The 22,039-nt window shown below is 42.4% G+C and overlaps 1 protein-coding gene across 1 annotated transcript in view; it reads right to left on the bottom strand.

Annotated features, from left to right (window-relative positions):
- LOC122939508 (highly reducing polyketide synthase PKS6-like) overlaps nt 1-22,039 on the bottom strand; it is a 149,290-nt gene that overhangs the window by 13,641 nt on the left and 113,610 nt on the right. The window contains 2 exon segments of the mRNA XM_044295575.1: nt 1,847-2,050; nt 21,468-21,628. Coding sequence (XP_044151510.1) covers nt 1,847-2,050; nt 21,468-21,628 — 365 coding nt within the window.

The raw sequence follows: 22,039 nt of genomic DNA, 5'->3' as shown, positions 1-22,039 counted from the left end.
TCCTTTGGCACAAAAAAGTTTAATAGGAAAAAAAACACAACTATCACGTGTCACTGGTATCAATCACTGTTACTAAAATGAGCCCCCCACAAAAAAAAAAAAAAAAAATGACATTGAACATGTGCCTTAAAAAATAGTACCACAGAAAACAGAATACATATGTACAGCCATGATGTCAGCAAATCCAATGATGCAAAAACTGAAATATGAATTTACTTATAAGTTGTACTGCATATAAAAAATCAGGATACATGTACATATGGAAGATGAGCAAACCTTTTGAGATTCGTTTCAGCTCCAATTAGCCAAATTTTTGAATAATCATGGTTCAGACCCGAATCAATTCAGTTCAGACCAAAGTGGATTGTAAAACACATACTGCACACTTGTATTGCTATTTTTGCAAAAAAAAAAAAAACACTTGAACTGTCTGGAGATGCCCTGTAAAATAGTTTAGCCTACTATTTAGGATGTTTTCACTCAGAGATTTAAAACGCTACCTGCACATTTGTATTGGTATTTTTGTTAAACAAAAAAAATCCTTGTTGTACTGTCTGGAGAAGACCTGTAAAATAGTTTGGCCTATTATTTACGCTATTTTCATTTAGAGATTTAAAACGTCACCCTATATATTGTAAAACATGTGTTGCACACTTGTATTGCTATTTTTGCAACAACAAAACCCTGGAAATGTGTGAGGATGCCCTATCCCAGATTTCAGACTAGTATTTTGGTGTTTTCACTGAGGTTTAATACGCTACCCCGTGGATTGAAAAGCACACTTGTATTGCTATTTTTGCAAAACAAAAGAACACCTGAACTGTCCAGAGATGCCCTGTCCCAAATTTTTAACTATTATTCCTGGAGATTTAAAACACTACAGTCTGGATTGAAAAACATGCATTGAACTGTACACTTGAACTGTATGGAGGTGCCCTGTAAAATTTAGGCCTACTGTTTACAGTGTTTTCACTTAGAGATTTAAATTGCTACCCTCTGGATTGAAAATCACAAGTTATACTTCTATTGCTATTTTTTCAGAAACAAAAACAAAACACTGGAACTGTGTGGAGCTGCCCTGTCCCAGAATTCGGGCCACTATTCACGGTGTTTCCACTGAGATTTAAAAGACTACCCTCTGGATTCAAAAACATGCATTGTACACATATATTGCTATTTTTTACACAAAAAATAGCACTAGAACTGAAAGGAGGTGCCCTGAAAATTTCAGTCTGCTGTTTATAGTGTTTTCACAGATTTAAGATACTACACTTTGGATTGAAAAATATGCGTTGTACACTTATATTTCTACTTTTGAAAAAGAAAAACCCACTGGAGCTGTGTGAAGATGCCCTGTCCCAGATTTCTGACTACTATTTATGGTGTTTTTAATGAGATTTAAAAAGATACACTCTGAATTGTAAAACACACGTTATAGACGTGTATTGCTATTTTTTGCACACAAAAAAAAAACACGAATTGTCTGGAGATGCCCTGCCCCAGATTTCAGACTACTATTTCAGGTGTTTTCACTAAGATTTAAAATGCTACCCTCTGTAAAACATGTGTTTTACAGTTGTATTAAGCGCATTCCCCCGACACGTAAAAATAAATAAAAAATAAACTGTGTTTCTTTTCAAATAGGGGAAAAAAGAATTGTTATTGCAGGTAGCTGCTTTTGAGGTGATGCAGCAGCTGCAGCCTCAGCTCCTCACTCCTGACTCCGTGGCTGAAATCTTTCCTGGCCTTTCCTTGTTGTACATAATTATTATTCTTCAACAAAATGACTAGAATCTAATCATATGCAATATATTATCTTATTATTTTATATTAGTGACTTATATACCTTGTCTGATGGACTGGCAGGCATAATGTAAAGCCACAAGAGAAGAAGAACAAGCAGTGTCAATTGACAACGATGGTCCAGTCAAATTTAAACAATATGATATCCGATTGGCAGCTATGGATGTTGATGTGCCAGTTCCATTAAAATGTCCAATATTATCAGGACATTGATTGTAGATGCTTTCTGAATCTCTGTTCATGAGACCTGTAAAAAATAGATATTTTATATACATGTATACAGTATTATTAGTTCCTATAGATAAAATGTTTTATACCTGTATTTCATGTTGTGTCCCTTGACTAAAAATTTAACATTATAATCACCTACTCAAAAGAAGTGGCCTCAGCATGAGGAATGCTAACCTGAACATTGTCTGAGCTTCCTCGAGTAGAGCGATAGCCATATCAGAAACATAGCAAAATTATTTTAACAGTTTATCCCACAAGTGAAGTTCATAAAAAAAAGCTCCATTAACCACAATTTTTATTTTCAAAGTTCTTTTTATTGACGTTTTTGCCAAACAAAATATGCAATAAGTTACATTTACACATTGTCTCATGCAAAAATGCTGTCAGTTGTCACAATGATCGGCAGATCCGGCAGGCAGCGCCAACGACGAAACTGCCTGCCGGATTACACTAACGCTAGTGTGAAAGTACCCTTAGTCAGGATTTGAGGGGTAGTATCTCTTCTTGTGAGTGCCTTAGACCTAGAGGATAAGATCTGTTTTACATTGGTCAGTAAAGATGGAAATTATTTTTAGAGAAATGTGAAAAGTCTGAGGAGATATTAATGCCTAGAAATTTAATAATGGGTTGTTTGTGACCAATCGAATGGGGAATTACTGGAAAGATATGTAGAGGGAGAGATATATTAAGAATCTATAATTTCCCCATGTTTACTCAAATAAAAGATACTTTAAAAATAGTTCTATACTAGGAAGAAAATCAACTGGATAGCAGATCTTCTGTATATGCTGCAGCCTTACGCTCCCCACCACCACATTCAATCCCTCGTATATGGGCATTAAGTCAAATTTTTTGTAAGAGTGTTTCCATAGTTAAAACAAACAATAATGGTGATAATGGACAACTTTGACGGGTCTATTAGAGATAGAAAAAAGGAGGCTACAAGACATCATTGACAAAGACTTCTGCTAAAGAAGCTAAAGAAGTGGCAGTCAACTTGATCAAATGCCTTCTTGGCATCAGTGCCAAGAAGGATTAGAGGAACAGAAGAGGTTTCAGCATGGCATATCAATTGAAGGACTCTGTATGTATTGTCTTTGCCTTTCCTATTGGGAACAATCCCAACTTGATCTGGGGCTTTAAGTCGAGTCATCATTTCCTATGTTTGAGTAAAGCATTGCTAAGATAACCAAACCAATAGGTATAGTTTGTAAATGGGAAAAGGAAAGGGAGGAGGGGCTTATAACAATGGGAAATAAATAATCCAATAAGAAATCAGCTATATATAAGTAGTAATAATAATAACGGGTAGCCAAGAACAAGTAACATGTAAAATAATAAGTAGTGATGAACGACGTTTCAAAAAATTTGATCCGGCTGCTATGTCAAACTTCGCCAAGAAATTAAATTCATTACGAATTACTTCGCCACAAATTGCATTCCATTGTACAGAGCGAGTGCAATGCTGTTTGTAACACTGATTGCGGCATCTGAGACTCACATTCAGGTGCTCAGGGGCTTTATCCGGGGCCCAAAAAAAAAAAATATATATATATGTATTTATATATATACACCCTCACCTCATCCATTTGATAGTATTGCAGTCATCGCAGCCATCTTGATTGAAGAAAACACACTTATTGGGATCACTGCACCCACCTAGTGTGATGATGTGGTGATGTCACATGTCAACGAACGCAAGAATTGACATGTTTTCTTCTATCAAGATGGGCACAATGGCCTCCGGGCTCAAATGAGTATTTTTTTTTTACTGCCATTTTAGTAAAATTGTTACCATATAACGCCTGGAAATTTGGATTCATGTCAAAGCAATTTTTTTTTCTGAAATTTGGATTAAAGTCAATTTGTTTAACTTTGATTCGCTCAACACTAATAATAATCATGGCGAACAGATCAAATGAAGATGCCATTTTTGCATGCCTTCAGCGACCCAACATGTGATACTAGAGTTAAGATTAAACTACTACTACTAATTATAGAGCATTCATCTCCAACCAGCAGCAACCCTGAAAAAGATGTCATGATGATGACATTAGGAAGTAAAACAAATATAATTTCTGCAAAGAATACCATCCTGGAATCAAATCTTGTCCAGGATAATGCATTTTGGTGTCAGTTTACCCACCTTTTTCTTGTTCTTCGTATTGCGGCTGTACAATGCCTCTTCCCATCAGAGAAACAGCAGAAACAGATTCTGGAAAGCCTCTAATTCGAAGGTTGTTTCTGTGGCACCTATTCTCTTGGTCTTCTGAGGCCTCAAAAGCAATGTTAAGGTAATGTTGACAAAACGTTAGGCTCACTGTGGTATAACTGCATAGTACTGACCGTGTAGTTTACAAAAGCTCGACTCTAGACCCAATTTGTTTAATTTCTTGTTTGATATTCTGCAAGTCTTTAGACAGTGGGTCCAAAGCTTCGGCAAGTGCTTTCTGCAGAAAGGAGCATGAAATAGGAGAGAGTCTTGGTGGGAAAAAAGATCCATGTCGCTATCAGTATCTTCTCCAGATTCCATTTGTGTGGCAGTGACTCTTTAGGTGGAGTTGTCATTTTTTTGTGTAGCAGCTTTGGATTTGTGTTTTTTTGTGTACCTATCAATGTCACCACTAGTGTTGATCGAGCACCAAAGTGCTCGGGTGCTCGGGTCGAACCCCTTGGGATGCTTGGGTGCTCTACCGAGCACCCAAGCACAATGGAATTCAATGGGAGAACCCGAGCATTAAACCAGGAACCGCCTGTTCTGAAGAGGGGAGGGTGTCTGGTTCATAGGAAAAGGACAGAAATTGATGGAAACACCACCGAAATGGTTCAGGAACAGCATGGGGAGGATGTCTGGATGCATATTGGACTCCTAGGTTGCTGCTGGGAACGATGTTGTCTGAGTAGTATGCCACTTTTACAGACTGACACTAATACTCACAAAACCGAAGATATAATTGATTTTAGAGGAAAAATTGTTAGGAAACATTCTTTCCTGTATATTTACTTGTATATAAAGTGCAAGTGCTGCCAAAAATGACAAGGAAGAGGCACTCCGATACAACCTGTATATCACATAATGGAAGGCCTCATTTACATTGTGGTACAATTGTTCAGGTAGTGGGACTCCTACACTCATAAAGCCTATGCACTAAGTGAAAGGGCTTCCGAAAATTACAAGGAACCGGCACTCCAATATTACACATAAAGGAGGACATCATGCACCCTTGAAAAATTATGATTGATGGCCTGCTGGTGACCCTAAAAAACATTACGAGCAAGGGCCTGCTGGTGGCCATCTAAAACATTACGGGCGAGGGCCTGCTGCTAAGCTGACCATCTAAAACATTAGGGGTGAGGGTCTGCTGCAGAGCTGACTCTCTAAAACATTAGGGGCGAGTGCCTGCTTCTTATCTGAGAATCGAAAAAATTATGACGAGGGCCTGCTGGTGAGCTGACCCTGTAAAACATTATGGTTAAGGGCCTGCTGGTGAGATGACTCTCTAAAACATTAGATGCGAGGGCCTGCAGGTGATCTGACACTCTAAAACATTATATACGAGGGCCTGCAGGTGAGCTGACCCTCAAAAAGATAGTAGGTGAGGGCCTGCTGGTGAGCTGACCCTCTAAAACATTACATACGAGGTCCTACAGTTGAGCTGACCCTCTAAAAGATTGTAGGTGAGAGCCTGATGATGAGCTGACCCTCTAAAACATTATATGCGAGGGCCTGCAGGGGAGCTGACCCTCTAAAACATTATATGCGAGGGCCTGCTGGTGAGCTAACCATTTAAAACATTATATGCGAGGGCCTGCTGGTAAGCTAACCCTCTAAAACATTATATGTGAGGGCCTACAGGTGAGCTGACCCTCTAAAAGATTAAAGGCGAGGGCCTGCTGGTGAGCTGAACCTGTAAAACATTATGGTTAAGGGCCTGCTGGTGAACTGACCCTCTAAAACATTACATGCGAGGGCCTGCAGGTGAGCTGACCCTTTAAAACATTATGTGTTAGGGCCTGCAGGTGAGCTGACCCTCTAAAAGATTGTAGGTAAGGGCCTGCTGGTGAGCTGACCCTCTAAAACATTACATGCGGGGGCCTGCAGGTGAGCTGACCCTCTAAATCATTATATGCTAGGGCCTGCAGGTGAGATGACCCTCTAAAAGATTGTAGGTGAGGGCATGCTGGTGAGATGACCCTCTAAAACATTACATGGGAGGGAATGCAGGTGAGCTGACCTTCTAAAAGGTAGTACGTGAGGGCCTGCTGGTGAGCTGACCCTCTAAAACATTATATGCAAGGGCATGCAGGTGAGCCGACCCTCTAAAAGATTGTAGGTGAGAGCCTGCTGGTGAGCTGACCTTCTAAAACATTTTATGCGAGGGCTTGCAGGTGAGCTGACCCTCTAAAAGATTGTAGGTGAGGGCATGCTGGCGAGCTGACCCTCTAAAACATTATATGCAAGGGCCTGCTGGTGAGCTGACCCTCTAAAACATTATATGCGAGGGCCTTCTGGTGAGCTGACCCTCTAAAACATTATTTGTGAGGGCCTGCAGGTGAGCTGACCCTCTAAAAGATTGTAGGTGAGGGCCTGCTGGTGTCATGGCCTTTGCTGTGTGCGTCGTGACACTTGTGCCATGCTTGCGGTTGCCGTTGGCAACGTGTTGCTGTTATGGCATTTGGTGGCAGTGTCTTGGCTTTGGCTGTGTGCGGCGTGACATGGTTGCCACGCATGCTGTTGCCGGTGGCAACGTGGTGGCTGGTGTGTGCACTTCCCCTTTAAGGTGTAACCTTCCCCTGTCTGGTGCTGTAAGGGTTAACCTCCTGATTGGGTGTGGTCACTAGGTGCTTCTTATAGCTGTGGCCTTTGGCCAAGAGTCAGTTGTACTCCAGCCTTGGTGTGTGCTGAAGTTATGCTCCATGTCTGGATGTTCCATCTTCCTGTGTGAGGGCCACCTAATGGGACATCGATGTCTCCAGCGATGTCTTCCTTATGTTTACTTCATTTTCCCTACCTTACCTGTGGTTATGTTTGGTGTGGGTATGGTGCCTTTCACACGAGCGTGATTTCCGCGCGGGTGCAATGCGTGACGTGAACGCATTGCACCCGCACTGAATCCTGACCCATTCATTTTAATGGGGCTGTGTACATGAGCATTGTTTTTCACGCATCAGTTCTGCGTTGCGTGAAAATCGCAGCATGTTCTATATTCTTCGTTTTTCACGCAGCCCTGGCTCCATAGAAGTGAATGGGGCTGCGTGAATAACGCATTGCATCTGCAAGCAAGTGCGGGTGCGATGCGTTTTTCACTGATGGTTGCTAAAAGATGATGTTTGTAAACATTCAGTTTTTTATCACGCGCGTGAAAAACGCATCAAAACGCATTGCACCCGCGCGGAAAAAACTGAACAACTAAACGCAATCGCAGACAAAACTGACTGAACTTGCTTGCAAAATAGTGCGAGTTTCACTGAACGCACCCTGAACGCATACGGCCTCAATCCGCAACGCCCGTGTGAAACCAGCCTATATGTTCTGAAGTGGTTGTTCGTCTAGTTGTTGTTCTGTGTCTGGTCAGTGTTTGGTGTATTATTCTGTCCGGCATGGATGCTAGATGTTCCCCTGTTTGTCTGTCGTGGCCTCCAGAAGGGGGTCTCATGGTTTCCTGGAGGGGTAAACCAAATGTAACGTTTGTGAGCTGTTGCTGGAGTGAGACATAAGGAAGACATCGCTGGAGACATCGATGTCCCACTAGGTGGCCCTCACACAGGAAGATGGAACATCCAGACAAGAAGCATAACTCCAGCACACACCAAGGCTGGAGTACAACTGACTCCTGGCCAAAGGCCACAGGTATAAGAAGCATCTAGTGACCACACCCAATAAGGGGGTTAACCCTTACAGCACCAGACAGGGGAAGGCTACATCTTAAAGGGGAAGTGCACACATCAGCCACCACGTTGCCACCGGCAACAGCATGCGTGGCAACCATGTCAGGGCGCACACAACCAAAGCGAAGACACTGCCGCCACATGCCATAACAGCAACATGTTGCCACCGGCAACCGCAAGCATGGCACAAGTGTCACAGCGCACACAGCAAAGGCTGTGACAGCTGGTGAGCTGACCCTCTAAGACATTAAATGCGAGGGCCTGCAGGTGAGCTGACGATCTACAACATTAGGAGCGAGGGCAGAGTAATAAGCATGTTTATATGATGGAAGAGCAGGAGGACGATAAAAGGAAGATTGAACCATATACCCTTTTTTGTGGTGGAAGGGGTGCATGGGAATACATTGTATTCAGTACATTATAAAAAAAAAAAACATTTAAAGTGCCTTTATGTTCAGCCGCTTTCCTCTGGTGGAGTAGAGAAGTCAGGGGCAATCCAGGCCTTGCTCAAGAGGCCTCCTGTCAGCATTTTCAGTTGACAGGCGGATGCGCTTATCAGTTATTATGCCCCCAGCAGCACTAAATACCTAAATATATAAGTGGGTGGCTCTCACCTAGTGGCTATGATGGGTGCTTCTAACTCAGAATTGGGTGCCCTGACCCAAAGTGATTTGAAAATGTAAAACAACAGAGAGAGTGAGCACTAGGTCATAAGATATAGAATGTTTTAATTTTAAGGATAGGACCTACACGGTCAAAAGGGTAAAACAATTACACACCATTCACAATATAAAATACATTCGAAATAAAATAGAATAAAATATTGCAAATAGGTACCAATATCTATTATAAACTGATGTCGGGGTAGAATCCTAGTGCCACAATCTGTGCGGGTGTTAGTATTCAAAAAGAGCTCTTTGATAAGGAAAACTTCCTTTGGCAATTTGTATGTAGCAGTGTCCGGTCACTGCCACTGCCTCCTATACCACACACCGCACATCAACAGAGACGTCCCGAAAGTTCCTCAGATAAGTCGCTTGTAATAAATCGCTTATCTCCGGTGCAAACAGTCACTGTACTGAACAATCCCTCCAAGAGTGCTTAGTTCTTTATTAACCACCCAACCAAGTTAGTAATGGCGTGGTCCGTGTCCAGAAAAACTGTTTGGCAGTTCCTACCTGGTTCCTGGTAGTATGTCCCGCTGTGTGGCGTCCTACGATCCTTCCACGAGATGAGCGATGCCGGCTGATCAGGCGTCTTGCGTCGCACGTCTCAGGTCGATGACGTCATAATATCGCGGGATTCAACAGGCAAGGATAATACCTAATCGGCGGTATCCGCTGTTCCAAACTAGTTCTGTGGTTTTTCACTGGAGATCTATTATCGCATGGCCATGCAATTTGTAAAAGGGTCCAGTAGATTAGGTGGGCGCTTTTTCCTTTCTTTCACCAGACGCGTTTCGGGGCGTCTACACCCCTTCCTCAGTGGTCAAAGCGCCAATAATTGTTCTCCACCTTTTATAGTCTTTTTGGTAATCCAGAAAATCCGGAATCTGAATGATTTGAATATGATTCCTCCAGTGCAGTTTTGGTGCGATATGGTTGCGGTTTCTTTAGCTCCATTGCGTTTTTACTGAAATTACATCTAACGCATTGCAAGATTCTACCCGACTCAGTGCTTGAGGTTAAAAATGATAATTTAATACATATAAAAATATTTTAGTACATTTAATATGAAAAAAACATATATTATTAGATATATTTTAAAATAAATAAATATAACATACATATCTGTCATACTAACCCTTTCTATAATCCCATTAATAAACATCGGCTGAAATTTTGCGGGGGGCACTATTCATATAAATGGGGGGGAGTTCAAAAGATAAAAGACATCATGATGAAAAATAGTAAAAAATGGAGGTTCTGCCAATGAAATAAATGTAGAAAGTAGGGTTCAGAGGTTAGGGGTGCTGATCCCCACTCCGAGGGGGGGTTCCAGAGCCGATAGACGGCTAACTATGGTACCCCCCATCAGAGAAGGGACCAGCACCCTACAGAAAACCAAAGATCTCAGGTCCGAATTTAGGCCTGCTGGTAATAAGCAGCCAAATTCATAGATGTGTTTCAATTCGGCTTTGGACATCCTCCTAATATAATCACCCCCTCTCCAATGCTTATCAATTTTTTCTAAATCCACAAAAAACAATCTGGATGGATCCCTATTATGCACTTTGTCATAATGTTTTGAGAGTGAATGTTTTAAGTAGCCTTTTTTAATATTTGACACGTGTTCACTAATTCTGGTTTTTAGTCTTTTCGTTCTACCAATGTATTGGCGTTTGCATGGACACTGTATCAAATAAATAACTCCAGATGAGTTACAAGTGAGACAATTATTAATTTCCCAGACAAAAAATGGTGTGCTGAGTGTACTGTGGTTGTTTTTCTTTCTTTTAGGCTCATCCTGCACCCCATACATCTCCCGCATTTGAAAAAACCTTTTAGGTTCAAAAAAGATCTGCCAAAAACCTGCCAAACTGTTTTTCTGGACACGGACCACGCCATTACTAACTTGGTTGGGTGGTTAATAAAGAACTAAGCACTCTTGGAGGGATTGTTCAGTACAGTGACTGTTTGCACCGGAGATAAGCGATTTATTACAAGCGACTTATCTGAGGAACTTTCGGGACGTCTCTATTGATGTGAGGTGTGTGGTATAGGAGGCAGTGGCAGTGACCGGACACTGCTACATACAAATTGCCAAAGGGAGTTTTTCTTATCAAAGAGCTCTTTTTGAATATTAACACCCACAAAGATTGTGGCACTAGGATTCTACCCCGACATCAGTTTATAATAGATATTGGTACCGATTTGCAATATTTTATTCTATTTTATTTTGAATGTATTTTATATTGTGAATGGTGTGTAATTGTTTTACCCTTTTGACCGTGTAGGTCCTATCCTTAAAATTAAAACATTCTATATCTTATGACCTAGGTGTTGTGAGCACTAAATACCTGCTCGGCAAGGCAGGCCAGCACCTCCAAGGCGTAGAGTGCCAGTTCGTGCCACAGCCCAGCTTGGACACCCAGTAGTTGTAAGGCACAGAGGAATCATTGAGGACGCTGACAAGGTCTGCTAAGTACTAATTCACAATCTTCCAAAACTTTTTTCTCCTTGTGACACTAGGCCGCTCATCAGGTTGAGGGTGTTGGCGGGGTGTCCCTGGCCTTGGAGAGTGTTGCCTTGCCTCTGTTGGAACTGCTGTGTGTTCCCCTTGTCTCCCCTCCTCGGTTGCCCAAAGAACTAAGTACTCTGCTAAAAGCGTTGTCAGCTGGAAATTTTTGGAGAAAATTTTCCACAAGGACCTTCTGATATTGCACCATTTTACTCGTCCTCTCCACCACAGAAATTATAGATAAGAAGTTCTCTTTGTAGCGGGGGTCGAGAAAGGTGAGCAACCAGTAATCGGTGTTGTCCAAAATGCTTAAAATGCATGGGTCACGGGAAAGGCAGCCTAACATAAAGTCAGCCATGTGTGCCAGAGTCCCAACAGGTAAGACTTTGTTGTCGTCATCAGGAGGATGACTCTCAATCTCCACATCTTCTAGGTTGCTGAATTTTATAAGTGCTGAATTTTATAAGTGCATTGGAGATATTCAGAAGACTAACTTTGTCTAACTCAGAGCTTTTCCACTGTAGCAGAACTTCAGTGGTGTTTCTGGTGGATACTCAGACACTTTGGTTCAAAACAGGTAAAATCTTTCCCCTCTTTACAATGGCAGACCTGGTTCTGTGCAGGAATTGTTGTGCTTTTATTTCAGGTTCCACTTTTTGGAGGTTTGGATACTGTCTGATTTGTAGACAGCTCTCCATAATGCAGCAGGAAATTGCCTTTTTGAAATATGAGATTTGTAAATTAACCATTAAACAAACTCAGGCTGAGAACGTTGCAATGCCACTGCCACAGAGGCCCCCTAGAAATGGAAGATGGGTTACTGCAGGTTCTGGTAGACTGAGAGTTGTGGATAGAAGACATGTCCTTTCAGAGAGCAAGAGCAACATGGAGGATGGCTCAAGCACAGTGGGTGAGGAACAATCATCTCCCATGCCTAAAGTATGCAAGACTGCAGCCAAAGACAAAAAGGAGAAGGTGAGGACTGATAATAAGCAGATGTTGGTGGGCGATTCCATCATAGGAGGTGTGAAGTTTGAGGAGAATGGTGTTGTAAGATGTCTCCCTGGTGCTACCGCTAGCAGGGATAGACGACGGATCCTTAATATTGTTAGGCAAGCAAAGCAGGAAAGGGAGGTGGATGTTATTGTCCATCTCGGAACAAATGATGTGGCTTGCAATGAGGTTTCAAAGGTGAAAGAAACTTTTCACACACTTGGAAAGGATATACGGGAGGTTGCATCAACTGTTTCATTCTCTGCAGTTTTGCCTGTGCATAACCTTCAGCATGACAGGAAGGTGCACATTAAGGAATTCAATGTATAGCTTGGTGAATGGTGTCTGAACCAAGGGTTTGGCTTTGTGTCTCATGTTAGCTCTTGTTGGAATGGAAAAGAACTGTACAAGAAAGATGGTTTGCATCTTTCTCTCATGGAAACGAATGTCCTCGGTGAACAGTTCCAAGTATTTGCTAAGGAGCATATAAACTAGGAAAGGGGGCAAAAAAATGATAATCCAGCAGTCCAACTGCCCCCTGGAACAATGCCAGAAGATGCCAGTAGCACAAAGGTTAAGAAATGACAAGCTCAGATTCTTGTCTACAAATGCTCACAGTTTAGGGAATAAGATCAATGAACTTGAGGCTATAATGGCATCTGTTACTGAGATGTGGTTCAATGGGAGTAATGACTGGGATATAACAATACCAGGGTTCTCTCTATACAGGAAAGACAGAGAAGGCAAGAAGGGAGAGGGGTGGCCCTGTATGTGAAAGATAGCATAAAATCTAATTTGATACAAGTTAGCGAGAACAATTTAGAGTCAGTTTGGGTAACCTTGCAGCTTGATAATCATAAGGTAACTCGTGTAGGTGTGATATATAGACCACCTAGCCAAGTCAAAGAATGAGATGATCTACTAGTTGAGGAAATAGCTAAAGTGACATTGAAGGGGGAAGTTATCATTATGGGGGACTTCAATCTTCCTGATGTAAACTGGAAAACCAAACTAACTAGTTCTACCAGGAGTACAGATATTCTAAATTCCCTACTGGAAGAGCAGAGAGAGGCCAAACAAGTTATAAGAGCTTCTTAACTACAGGCAGAAGAGAAATTAGCTCAGTCAGGGAAAAAAGGTGATAAGGCATTCTTCAGATACATAAATGAAAAAAGGAAAATAAAGCAAAGAATTACAAAATAAAAAAAAAAAGAAGGTAGGTATATGGAATAAGATAAATAAAGAACTAGCTGACTGCCTCAATAAATACTTCTGGAAAAGGACCTCAGTTAGGAAAGAAGACTAATGAATATTTTGATGCATGTGTCTTTACAGAGGAAGAGGTTCTAAGTCAGCTGTCTAAAATTAATACAAATAAGTCACAGGGGCCTGATGGGATACACCCAAATCTATTAAAAGAGCTCAGCGATGAACTAGCAAAACGATTAACAGATTTATTTAACCAATCACTGACAACGGGAGTCATCCCAGAAGATTGGAAATTAGCAAATATTGTGCCCATTCACAAGAAAGGTAGTAGGGAGGAATCGGTCAACTATAGCCCAGTAAGCCTGACATCAATAGTGGGGAAATTAATGGAAACCATACTTAAGGAGAGGATTGTGGAACATCTAAAATCCAATGGATTGAAAGATGAAAAACAGCATGGGTTTACTTCAGGGAGATCATGTCAAACTAATCTTATTGATTTTTTTTGATTGGGTGACTAAAATAATAGATGGCGGAGGTGCAGTAGACATCGCTTATCTAGACTTTAGTAAGGCTTTTGATACTGTCCCACATAGACGGCTCATCAATAAATTGCAGTCTTTGGGCTTGGACTCCCATATTGTTGAATGGATTAGGCAGTGGCTGAGGGACAACAGAGGGTTGTAGTCAATGGAGTATATTGGAGTCCATGGAGTATATTCAGACCATGGTCTTGTTACCAGTGGGGTGCTTCAGGGATCTGTTCCGGGACCCATATTGTTTAATATCTTTATCAGTGAAATTGCAGAAGGCCTCAATGGTAAGGTGTGTCTTTTTGCTGATGACACAAATATTTGTAACAGGGTTGATGTTCCTGGAAGGATACACCAAATGGAAAAGGATTTAGGAAAACTAGAGGACTGGTAAAAAATCTGGCAACTAAAATGTAATGTTGATAAGTGCAAGATAATGCACCTGGGGCGTAAAAACCCAAGAGCAGAATATAAAATCAGTGATACAGTCCTAACCTCAGTATCTGAGGAAAGGGATTTAGGTGTCATTATTTCAGAAGCCTTAAAGGTAGGCAGACAATGTCATAGAGCAGCAGGAAATGCTAGCAGAATGCTTGGGTGTATAAGGAGAGGAATTACCAGTAGAAAGAGGAAGGTGCTCATGCCGCTCTACAGAGCACTAGTGAGACCTCATTTGGAGTATTGTGTGCAGTACTGGAGACCATATCTCCAGAAGGATATTAATACTTAGGAGAGAGTTCAGAGAAGAGCTACTAAACTAGTACATGGATTGCAAACTTACCAGGAAAGATTAAAGGACCTTAACATGTATAGCTTGGAAGAAAGACAAGACAGAGGGGATATGATAAGAAACTTTTAAATACATAAAGGAGATCAACAAGGTAAAAGAGGAGAGAATATTTAAAAGAAGAAAAACTGCTACAAGAGGACATAGTTTTAAATTAGAGGGGCAAAGGTTTAAAAGTAATATCAGGAAGTATTACTTTACTGGAATAGCCTTCCTGCAGAAGTGGTAGCTGCAAATACAGTGAAGGAGTTTAAGCATGCATGGGATAGGCATAAGGCCATCCTTCATATAAGATATGGCCAGGGGCTATCCATAGTATTTAGTATATTGGGCAGAGTAGATGGGCCAAATGGTTCTTATCTGCCGACACATTCTATGTTTCTATGTTTCCTTCTCTTCTGCCAATCCAGGCTCAACAGATGGAATTAAACTTCCATGGGTACTACCCTTTGTAGCGGAGGCAACCGTCTCCTGCTCCTCCTCCTCATCATCATCCAATTTGCGCTGAGAAGACAAACTGAGGGTGGTCTGGCTATCACCCTGTGTAATGTCTTTCCCCATTACCACATGCAAAGCGTCGGCCTTAATTGTGAGCAGCGAGCGTTTGAGTAGACACAGAAGTGGGATGGTGACGCTGATAATAGCGTTATCCCCGCTCACTATCTGTGTTGATTCCTCAAAGTTTTTTAAAACCTCACAGAGGTCAGACATCCATGCCCACTTGTCGCTTATGAAGAGCGGAAGCTGACTGGAAAGGCGGCGACCATGTTGCCGCTGGTATTCCACTACTGCCCTCTGCTGCTCACGTCGCACGGCCAACATGTGGAATATCAAGTTACAGCGCGTGCTCACGTCGCACAACAGTCGGTTAGATGGCAATTGTAAGCGCTGCTGCAGTGATCACAGACTAGAGGAAGCTGTCGATGACTTGAAGAAATAGGCACAGATGCCAACAGGTAAATGTAGCATCCTTGGCAACAAGTACTTATCCATGCGTCAGTGGTTAAGTGGACCTTCCCAGTAACTGCGTTGGTCAGGGCACGGTTAATGTTACGGAACACATGCTGTTGTAAGGTGGGCACAGTGAAAAATAGTGGCTGCTGGGGACTGCGTAACAAGGGACGGCCGCTGACATCAGGCTGCAGAAGGCCCCAGTGTCCACAAGCCTAAATGGCAACATTTCCAGGGCCAGTAATTTGGAAAGTTGCGCATTTAGTGCTATGGCCTGTGGGTGGGTGGCTGGGTATTTGCACTTGCGTTCAAATACCTGGGGTAAGAATATTTGTACGCTGCGCTGGGACAAGGAAGTGGATGTGGTTGCTGATGGTGCTTGCGAAGGTCCAGGTGCAGGGCAGGAGGCATCCAGGCCTATGCTTTCGACAGTGGATTGGCCAGCACGTAACACAGGGGAAGAGGAGGCAGTGGTGTGACCCGCAGACACAGATTGTGGACCCAGGCGTTCGGGCCACCTATAATGGTGCTTTGATGCCATGTGGCGGATCAAGCTGGTGGTGGTGAGGTTGCTAGTGTTCACGCCCATAGGTATCGTGGACGATTGTTTTTCTTGTGCTCTGGCAGCAGGCACAGTTTCAACGCGCCCAGGGCCATGGCATCTGCGTGCACCTTACTGCTCACTTTCTTCATATTAAATGTTATATATGCTCGAAAGTATGTCACTTGCACAGTAGCGTAGGATGTAAGTGTATGCGCAAAAAAATACAAAAAGGTATTTGGGCTGAGCACACGTTACACAGGAGAAATACTGCAGATAATGTCGCTGATGTCAGCAGCGGCTAATATAAAATTACAGGGAATGTCACAGGTATTTTGGATGTGGAAACGTTACACAGGAGATGCACCCCAGGTAATGTCACTGTGCGCAGCGGACACCGTCTACGGAAAAAGTACACTGTGCAGTGGCCAGGTACGGGTGGATAATATACTGAATTTGTCGTGACACCAATTGCAGCATGTGCAGGGTATTAACAAAGGGCCCTTCCAAGGTGTTATAACGCATGTCCCGGATTAGGAATGCCCAGGGGCGTAGCGTGGGGGCAGGCCAGAGGGGCGGTTGCTGAGCACTTTTGACAGATAAAACCATTCACTACGTGGCAGCCAGTGCAATGTGCACATCCCACAATTGCCATTCTTTGAATCATTCACTGAATGGCAATGGTGGGATGCACGCAGTTCACTGCTTGAGACAGAGTGAAAGGCATTCACTAAGACTTACGAGGCACACTGTGCGCAGGCTGCCTCAGCATCAGGACGCAGGGCGCACGTCATGGCTCGACCCCTCTTGTATTTCTGTATTGTGACCTGTATAAGCCCTGTGAAGAGGGGAGGAGAGGAGGGGGATGAAGAGGAGGCGGGGTTCTTTCACACTGCAGCCACAGGAGGGAGACCACCATGTTTGAATGGCTGGGACCAAACCAGTGAGCCAGTATCTGCAGCCAGACGCAGATTTTACGGACTGTGACAAGGTACTGTAATGTTATCATGTCAGACTGCTGAGTGCTGCATCAGTTGTATGGTACTTATGCTGTGGTTACACAGCATAATATGTTAACTCCTTTGAGGCAACAACCCATATTTGCCACCTCCCTGCCGCTGAGGTCTGTACTAATCTGGGATCTGTGGGAGTTTGGAATGAATAGGGGAACTAGAACATGTGCAGTCCATCCCTAATATAGGTGAATGTATACCGCTTATGGACAGAACCCTCCATCAGCGGCCATGTTCCCAGCACAGCATCAAGGGACCTGAGTGTAAACATGAATTACTCATATTAATCAGTCTTCAGTGCCAATAGTTTAAAAATGCCTATTGCTAGCTGCACATGCGCTTTTACCAGCACATGTTCAGCTAGTAATATAAACTGGCCAACCCCTTTAAGTGGCCTGCATAGCAGTCTCAGAGTAGTACTAGTAATATTCCCATGTGCCTGGTGTGCAGACTCCAATTAGGCCCTCACAGTAATAATCACCCTTATTAACTCCATAATGACCAAATGCTGTACATGTACTGTACTTGGTGCTGGTCTTTAATCTTGAGTTCTTTACATGTAGGGCACCAGAGTAAAGCTCCTGACAGAAGTAGTTTTTACTCCTATTTTACACCTGTTTCCAGGCGTAAAAGATGGTAAATGTGTCAGGCCCGATGTCCAGACCCCAAACCAGCCGACTCCATGTCTTGTCTTCCACTCCCAATTGGCGAGGACAGCACAAAAACGCCTTTATGACAAAATATTGTCGCACAGGCGGTAAAGAAATTGCTTTTATTTGTGACTTTTTTTTACACCTAAAACAGATGTAGCGCACTTACTAAATTACCCCCAGTGAGCGCTATGCAGAGAACAGAGGAAGCAGCTACACTGCTTTCTCTAGTGGACCTGGAGATCCTGGTGATCACCAGGTGAGCAGAGCTGCTGGGTCTTAGAAGACCCTAATCAGTTTTGTCTGTGTAAAAAGGGGCATTTCTACAAGTTAGGGGGGGGGGGGGGCGCAAGGGGGGGGGGGGCGCAAGGGGGGGGGCAGAATAAAACAGGATTGTTCCACTCTGAACTGCCATAACATTAAGACTATCTCTGCCAATGATGTTGCCACTCACTGGTAACCAGGATAATTACATGAACCATTACATTTAACATAGTTTTATGCACATTTCTGGAGGAACTAAGCAAAATCACATCTGATGACCGTATAAAGGCTCTTAGAAGATAGTAGCGGAGTAGAGGCATGTAGTAACACAACTCTGGGGTGTTACATTCCCCCTTACATTAAGTCAATCCATCCTCGGCTTGTGCTTAGGATAAGAGGAATAAAGTTCTGGGGTACCCGATTAAATACAAAGTGCTGCATGTAGTACATATAAAGACATACAAAGACAAACACATAACGGCTACCCTAAGGTTCATGCCCGAATGAATAGGGTGTCTTTTTAACGGTTGCCCTCTCGGTATAATCAGTGCACCAAAGGTCTGCTACCTAAAACATAGCTTTTATTACCAATATGATAAAATTAAGGGGTCCCTCACATGGGGACTGACGTACATACAACAAAACAAACAGTAAGAAACCGTTAAGGATCAGGTATAGGTGTAACATTACCAACGATGGACGGAGGGCGATACCATATGGGTCCCTAGTGTGTCCCTAGTCTAATCTCTGCCCAGAGATGCCCCCAGATGGTAGAAGCACTCTGTCCCCGTGCCTAAAACTACCTGTCCTTAAAGCGCCCTAAAGGGCCTACAACAAAAAATTGGCCCATATGGATGCCTGGGTCATTCAATGCAATAGATAAAATACTGTTGGTTATTAAATTACAGTCCCAGTCTCGGCGCGTTTCCCCTTCAATGGCAGGTTTGTCAGGAGAAAAAAGAAAAAAAATGGACAATCCGGTAAGCCACTACCAATATTCAGTGACCACACACCAACGGCTTAGCAGAATCAAACCAAAAGTACACCAAACTAAATTACTGGAGCACCCTCAAGGCAGTGCTCAGCTGTCAGAAAATTCACAACTGTAATGCAAATATGTGGATTACAACAAGTGCAGAGTGAGAAAGCTAAATTGATACTCATCTGTTAAAACACATCCGTTCTGAGCAGCAGTCTGCAGCATTGGGTGCTCCAGGGGGCACTAAAATGCAGCTCCAATTTGTGCACTGATCCCAAAGTTATTTAAACCCCCAGGTAGGGCAGTCCCTAACTAATTACCACCAATCACAATGCCCTTGTGTGTGTCATGTGACCTAATGATCCCCAGCTATCCCCTAGGGGTATGAGAGGTATATAAGGGGTATATATTATATGTGGGAGATATATATTCATTATAGATTCACATTGCGGCACCTGGAAAAGAATACACGCAATGGGCTTAAGTGCTTGAACGTTGCATAACCTATAAACACTGAAGCAAAATGAGTGCAAAAGTAGAACAGTATAAGTCACAAAGAGCTCAGGTATATGTTATAGTCTTTTCTTTGGGTGCTGGCTTGTAATGTTGCAGAACTGTAACACATAGCAAAATAAAAAACTAAAATAAAAAATCAATTGTAATCCAACATGAGGTATAGTTGTAATCCCCATGAGGTATGGCTTGGCTGATAGATGAAGTCCATGAAGTCCAGGCACAAAAAGGATAGATGAAAAGGGCCAAAATGTAAACAATAAATGGTAGGCAATGTTTTTTACCAGTCAAAATGTGTCCATGGCTTGGCTCCTATCGTCCAATGGATGGGTTTTCCTCACAGCACAAGGTCTCTTACAGGAAGCGCTGGAAGTCTTCCTCCTGGGTCCCATATTTGAAGGCGCAAAAGTCCTTCTTTAAGCTGGGTGACATCATCATCGCTGTCACTGCTAGCTCTGGTGCTCTCTGCAGCTGTAACTCCGGCAGAAACTTCATCTGGGATCTCCTGGTGACCTTCTGTGGCAGAACTATTAATTGCCAGAACACCCTCTTCTGGAGGATCCTCTGCAAGCCTTGGCTTTTTCCTGGTAGGTGACAGATTCTCCAGACAGCAATAAAGGATAAACCCTTGGTCTTTCATAGCAAGAAGCTCTGAATTCGGTGGTCGTTCCGGAGTGCATGGAGCAGTCTCAATGGATTCCTCTTTATCATCGCACACCTCAGGGCATTACTCCTGTTTAGTAAGCTCAGGCTGTACAGCAGCATTAGTAGTAGGCACAGAGATTTCTGTAGTGGCAGTGATAATGGCCACAGACTGGCTCTTTTCTGGCACTGCTACTCCAGTAGTCATGGGCAACGGTGGTAACGTTCACCTGGCAGATGGCCTGCTGCTCCCTATTGGAGGGACTGGAAGTCTTCTTTGCTGTTGTTGCAGCGGTTGAAAGTCCCTAGTGGCCATGACAATAGGGTGAGTTTCTCTTTTATGAGGCCTCCCCTCCCTGATGACCATTTATTTTTCTTGACAAGGCTACAGTGAAACTGGGTATCGAACCCAAAATCCGAATTACCATCCTCGTCATTTACTATGAACAGTCTCAACTTGCTACCGAACCTTTATTTCTTTAAGACGCACCACCAGACCCAAAGAGAGTCCTTGTGACTTGGGCATAAGGATCAGAACCTGTTGATTTACTGTTTTGTATGGTTTAGGGTCCATCTGTAAAGTTCTGCAGAATACTTCAGTGCTATATAAATGAGTAGAAATAAGTAGTATAATTACCACTCCACAAGGGCAGCTGGACTGGTGCATATTTTTCCTGGCTTATCATAATCGGGATCATACCAATGTTTGATATTAAATCTTACTTCTGGAATCTCTATAGTAAATTTTTTTTGCGGGGCCATGGAATGGAAGTACGGGTTAGGGTGCTGTCTGCATCTTTTGCGGCCCTATTGAAATGAATAGGGATGTGGACCCGTAAATACGGTCATGTAAATGTACCCTTAGACTTTGGAAAGATACACAGGTTCCATCATTACTGGACTGCACTATTATTGCCTTAAAAAAACAGATGGTCTCCAGCTTCCATATATACGGTATGCGTGGGATATATATATTTAAAAGATCTGGGGAAGTTGGATGACAACTGGGACCCTTACTAACATGTAGATGAAGAATGATTTCCATTCTTTGATTTCCTATATGTTAAGATGGGTATTCAGCAGAAATGTTTCCTTTTGTATTTGATAACTTTGATACCTGGCAATTCTCTTTCCTTCGTCTATTCTTTCTCCTTTATTATCATTTCCCTTTTTTGTAATTCTTAAATTCATAAATAAATAATGTACAAAAATAAAAAATGAAAAGCAAAAATAAATATGTTTAATTTGTAATCATACTAAATTACATGTTAGCGTCTTTCTTGCCTTACCTATAAACACTCCAGTTTGACTTCCACTGATGCTTTCTGTTGGGTAGCCTCCATCTTCCAGAGCCCTGTATGTGCACTCAAGCAGAAGTTTTTGCTGTGGATCCATAATCTCAGTTTCTGACTTGTAGATTCCGAAAGGTTTATGATCAAATTCATTAATGCTATGAAAAAGGGGTTTGCATGAAAATGTGAGCCATCGGATATTAAAACATAATTAAGCTTTAAACTTTAATTAAAAAAATAGTGCCGACCCAGTTACAACTGGGAAAGTGTTTATTGCATAATATTTTGGAGGATGTCACTTTATATCTCAGTGATATGGCAAAAAATTTAAATAGACCTAATTACAATCTATCAAGTAACTAAAAATCTAATCTTTAAATCATATGTTGGTAAAATAATAGTCACTATTATACTATGCAGACTGCAACGTTATGTACATAAAAAGTTCATTCAGAAAAAAGCTTAGAAAATATTATTAACGCAGGGTGGATTAAAAACCATAAAAGAAAGTCAAAATCTTCTTCACTAGATGCAGTAACTCACAAGTCGACCATGTAAAACAATAGTAT

This window comes from Bufo gargarizans, chromosome 5 (assembly GCF_014858855.1).
Source record: "Bufo gargarizans isolate SCDJY-AF-19 chromosome 5, ASM1485885v1, whole genome shotgun sequence".
NCBI classification, from domain to species: domain Eukaryota; kingdom Metazoa; phylum Chordata; class Amphibia; order Anura; family Bufonidae; genus Bufo; species Bufo gargarizans.
The sequence above is the reverse complement of the archived record's forward strand: the minus strand, read 5'-3'. Positions and strand labels throughout refer to the sequence as shown.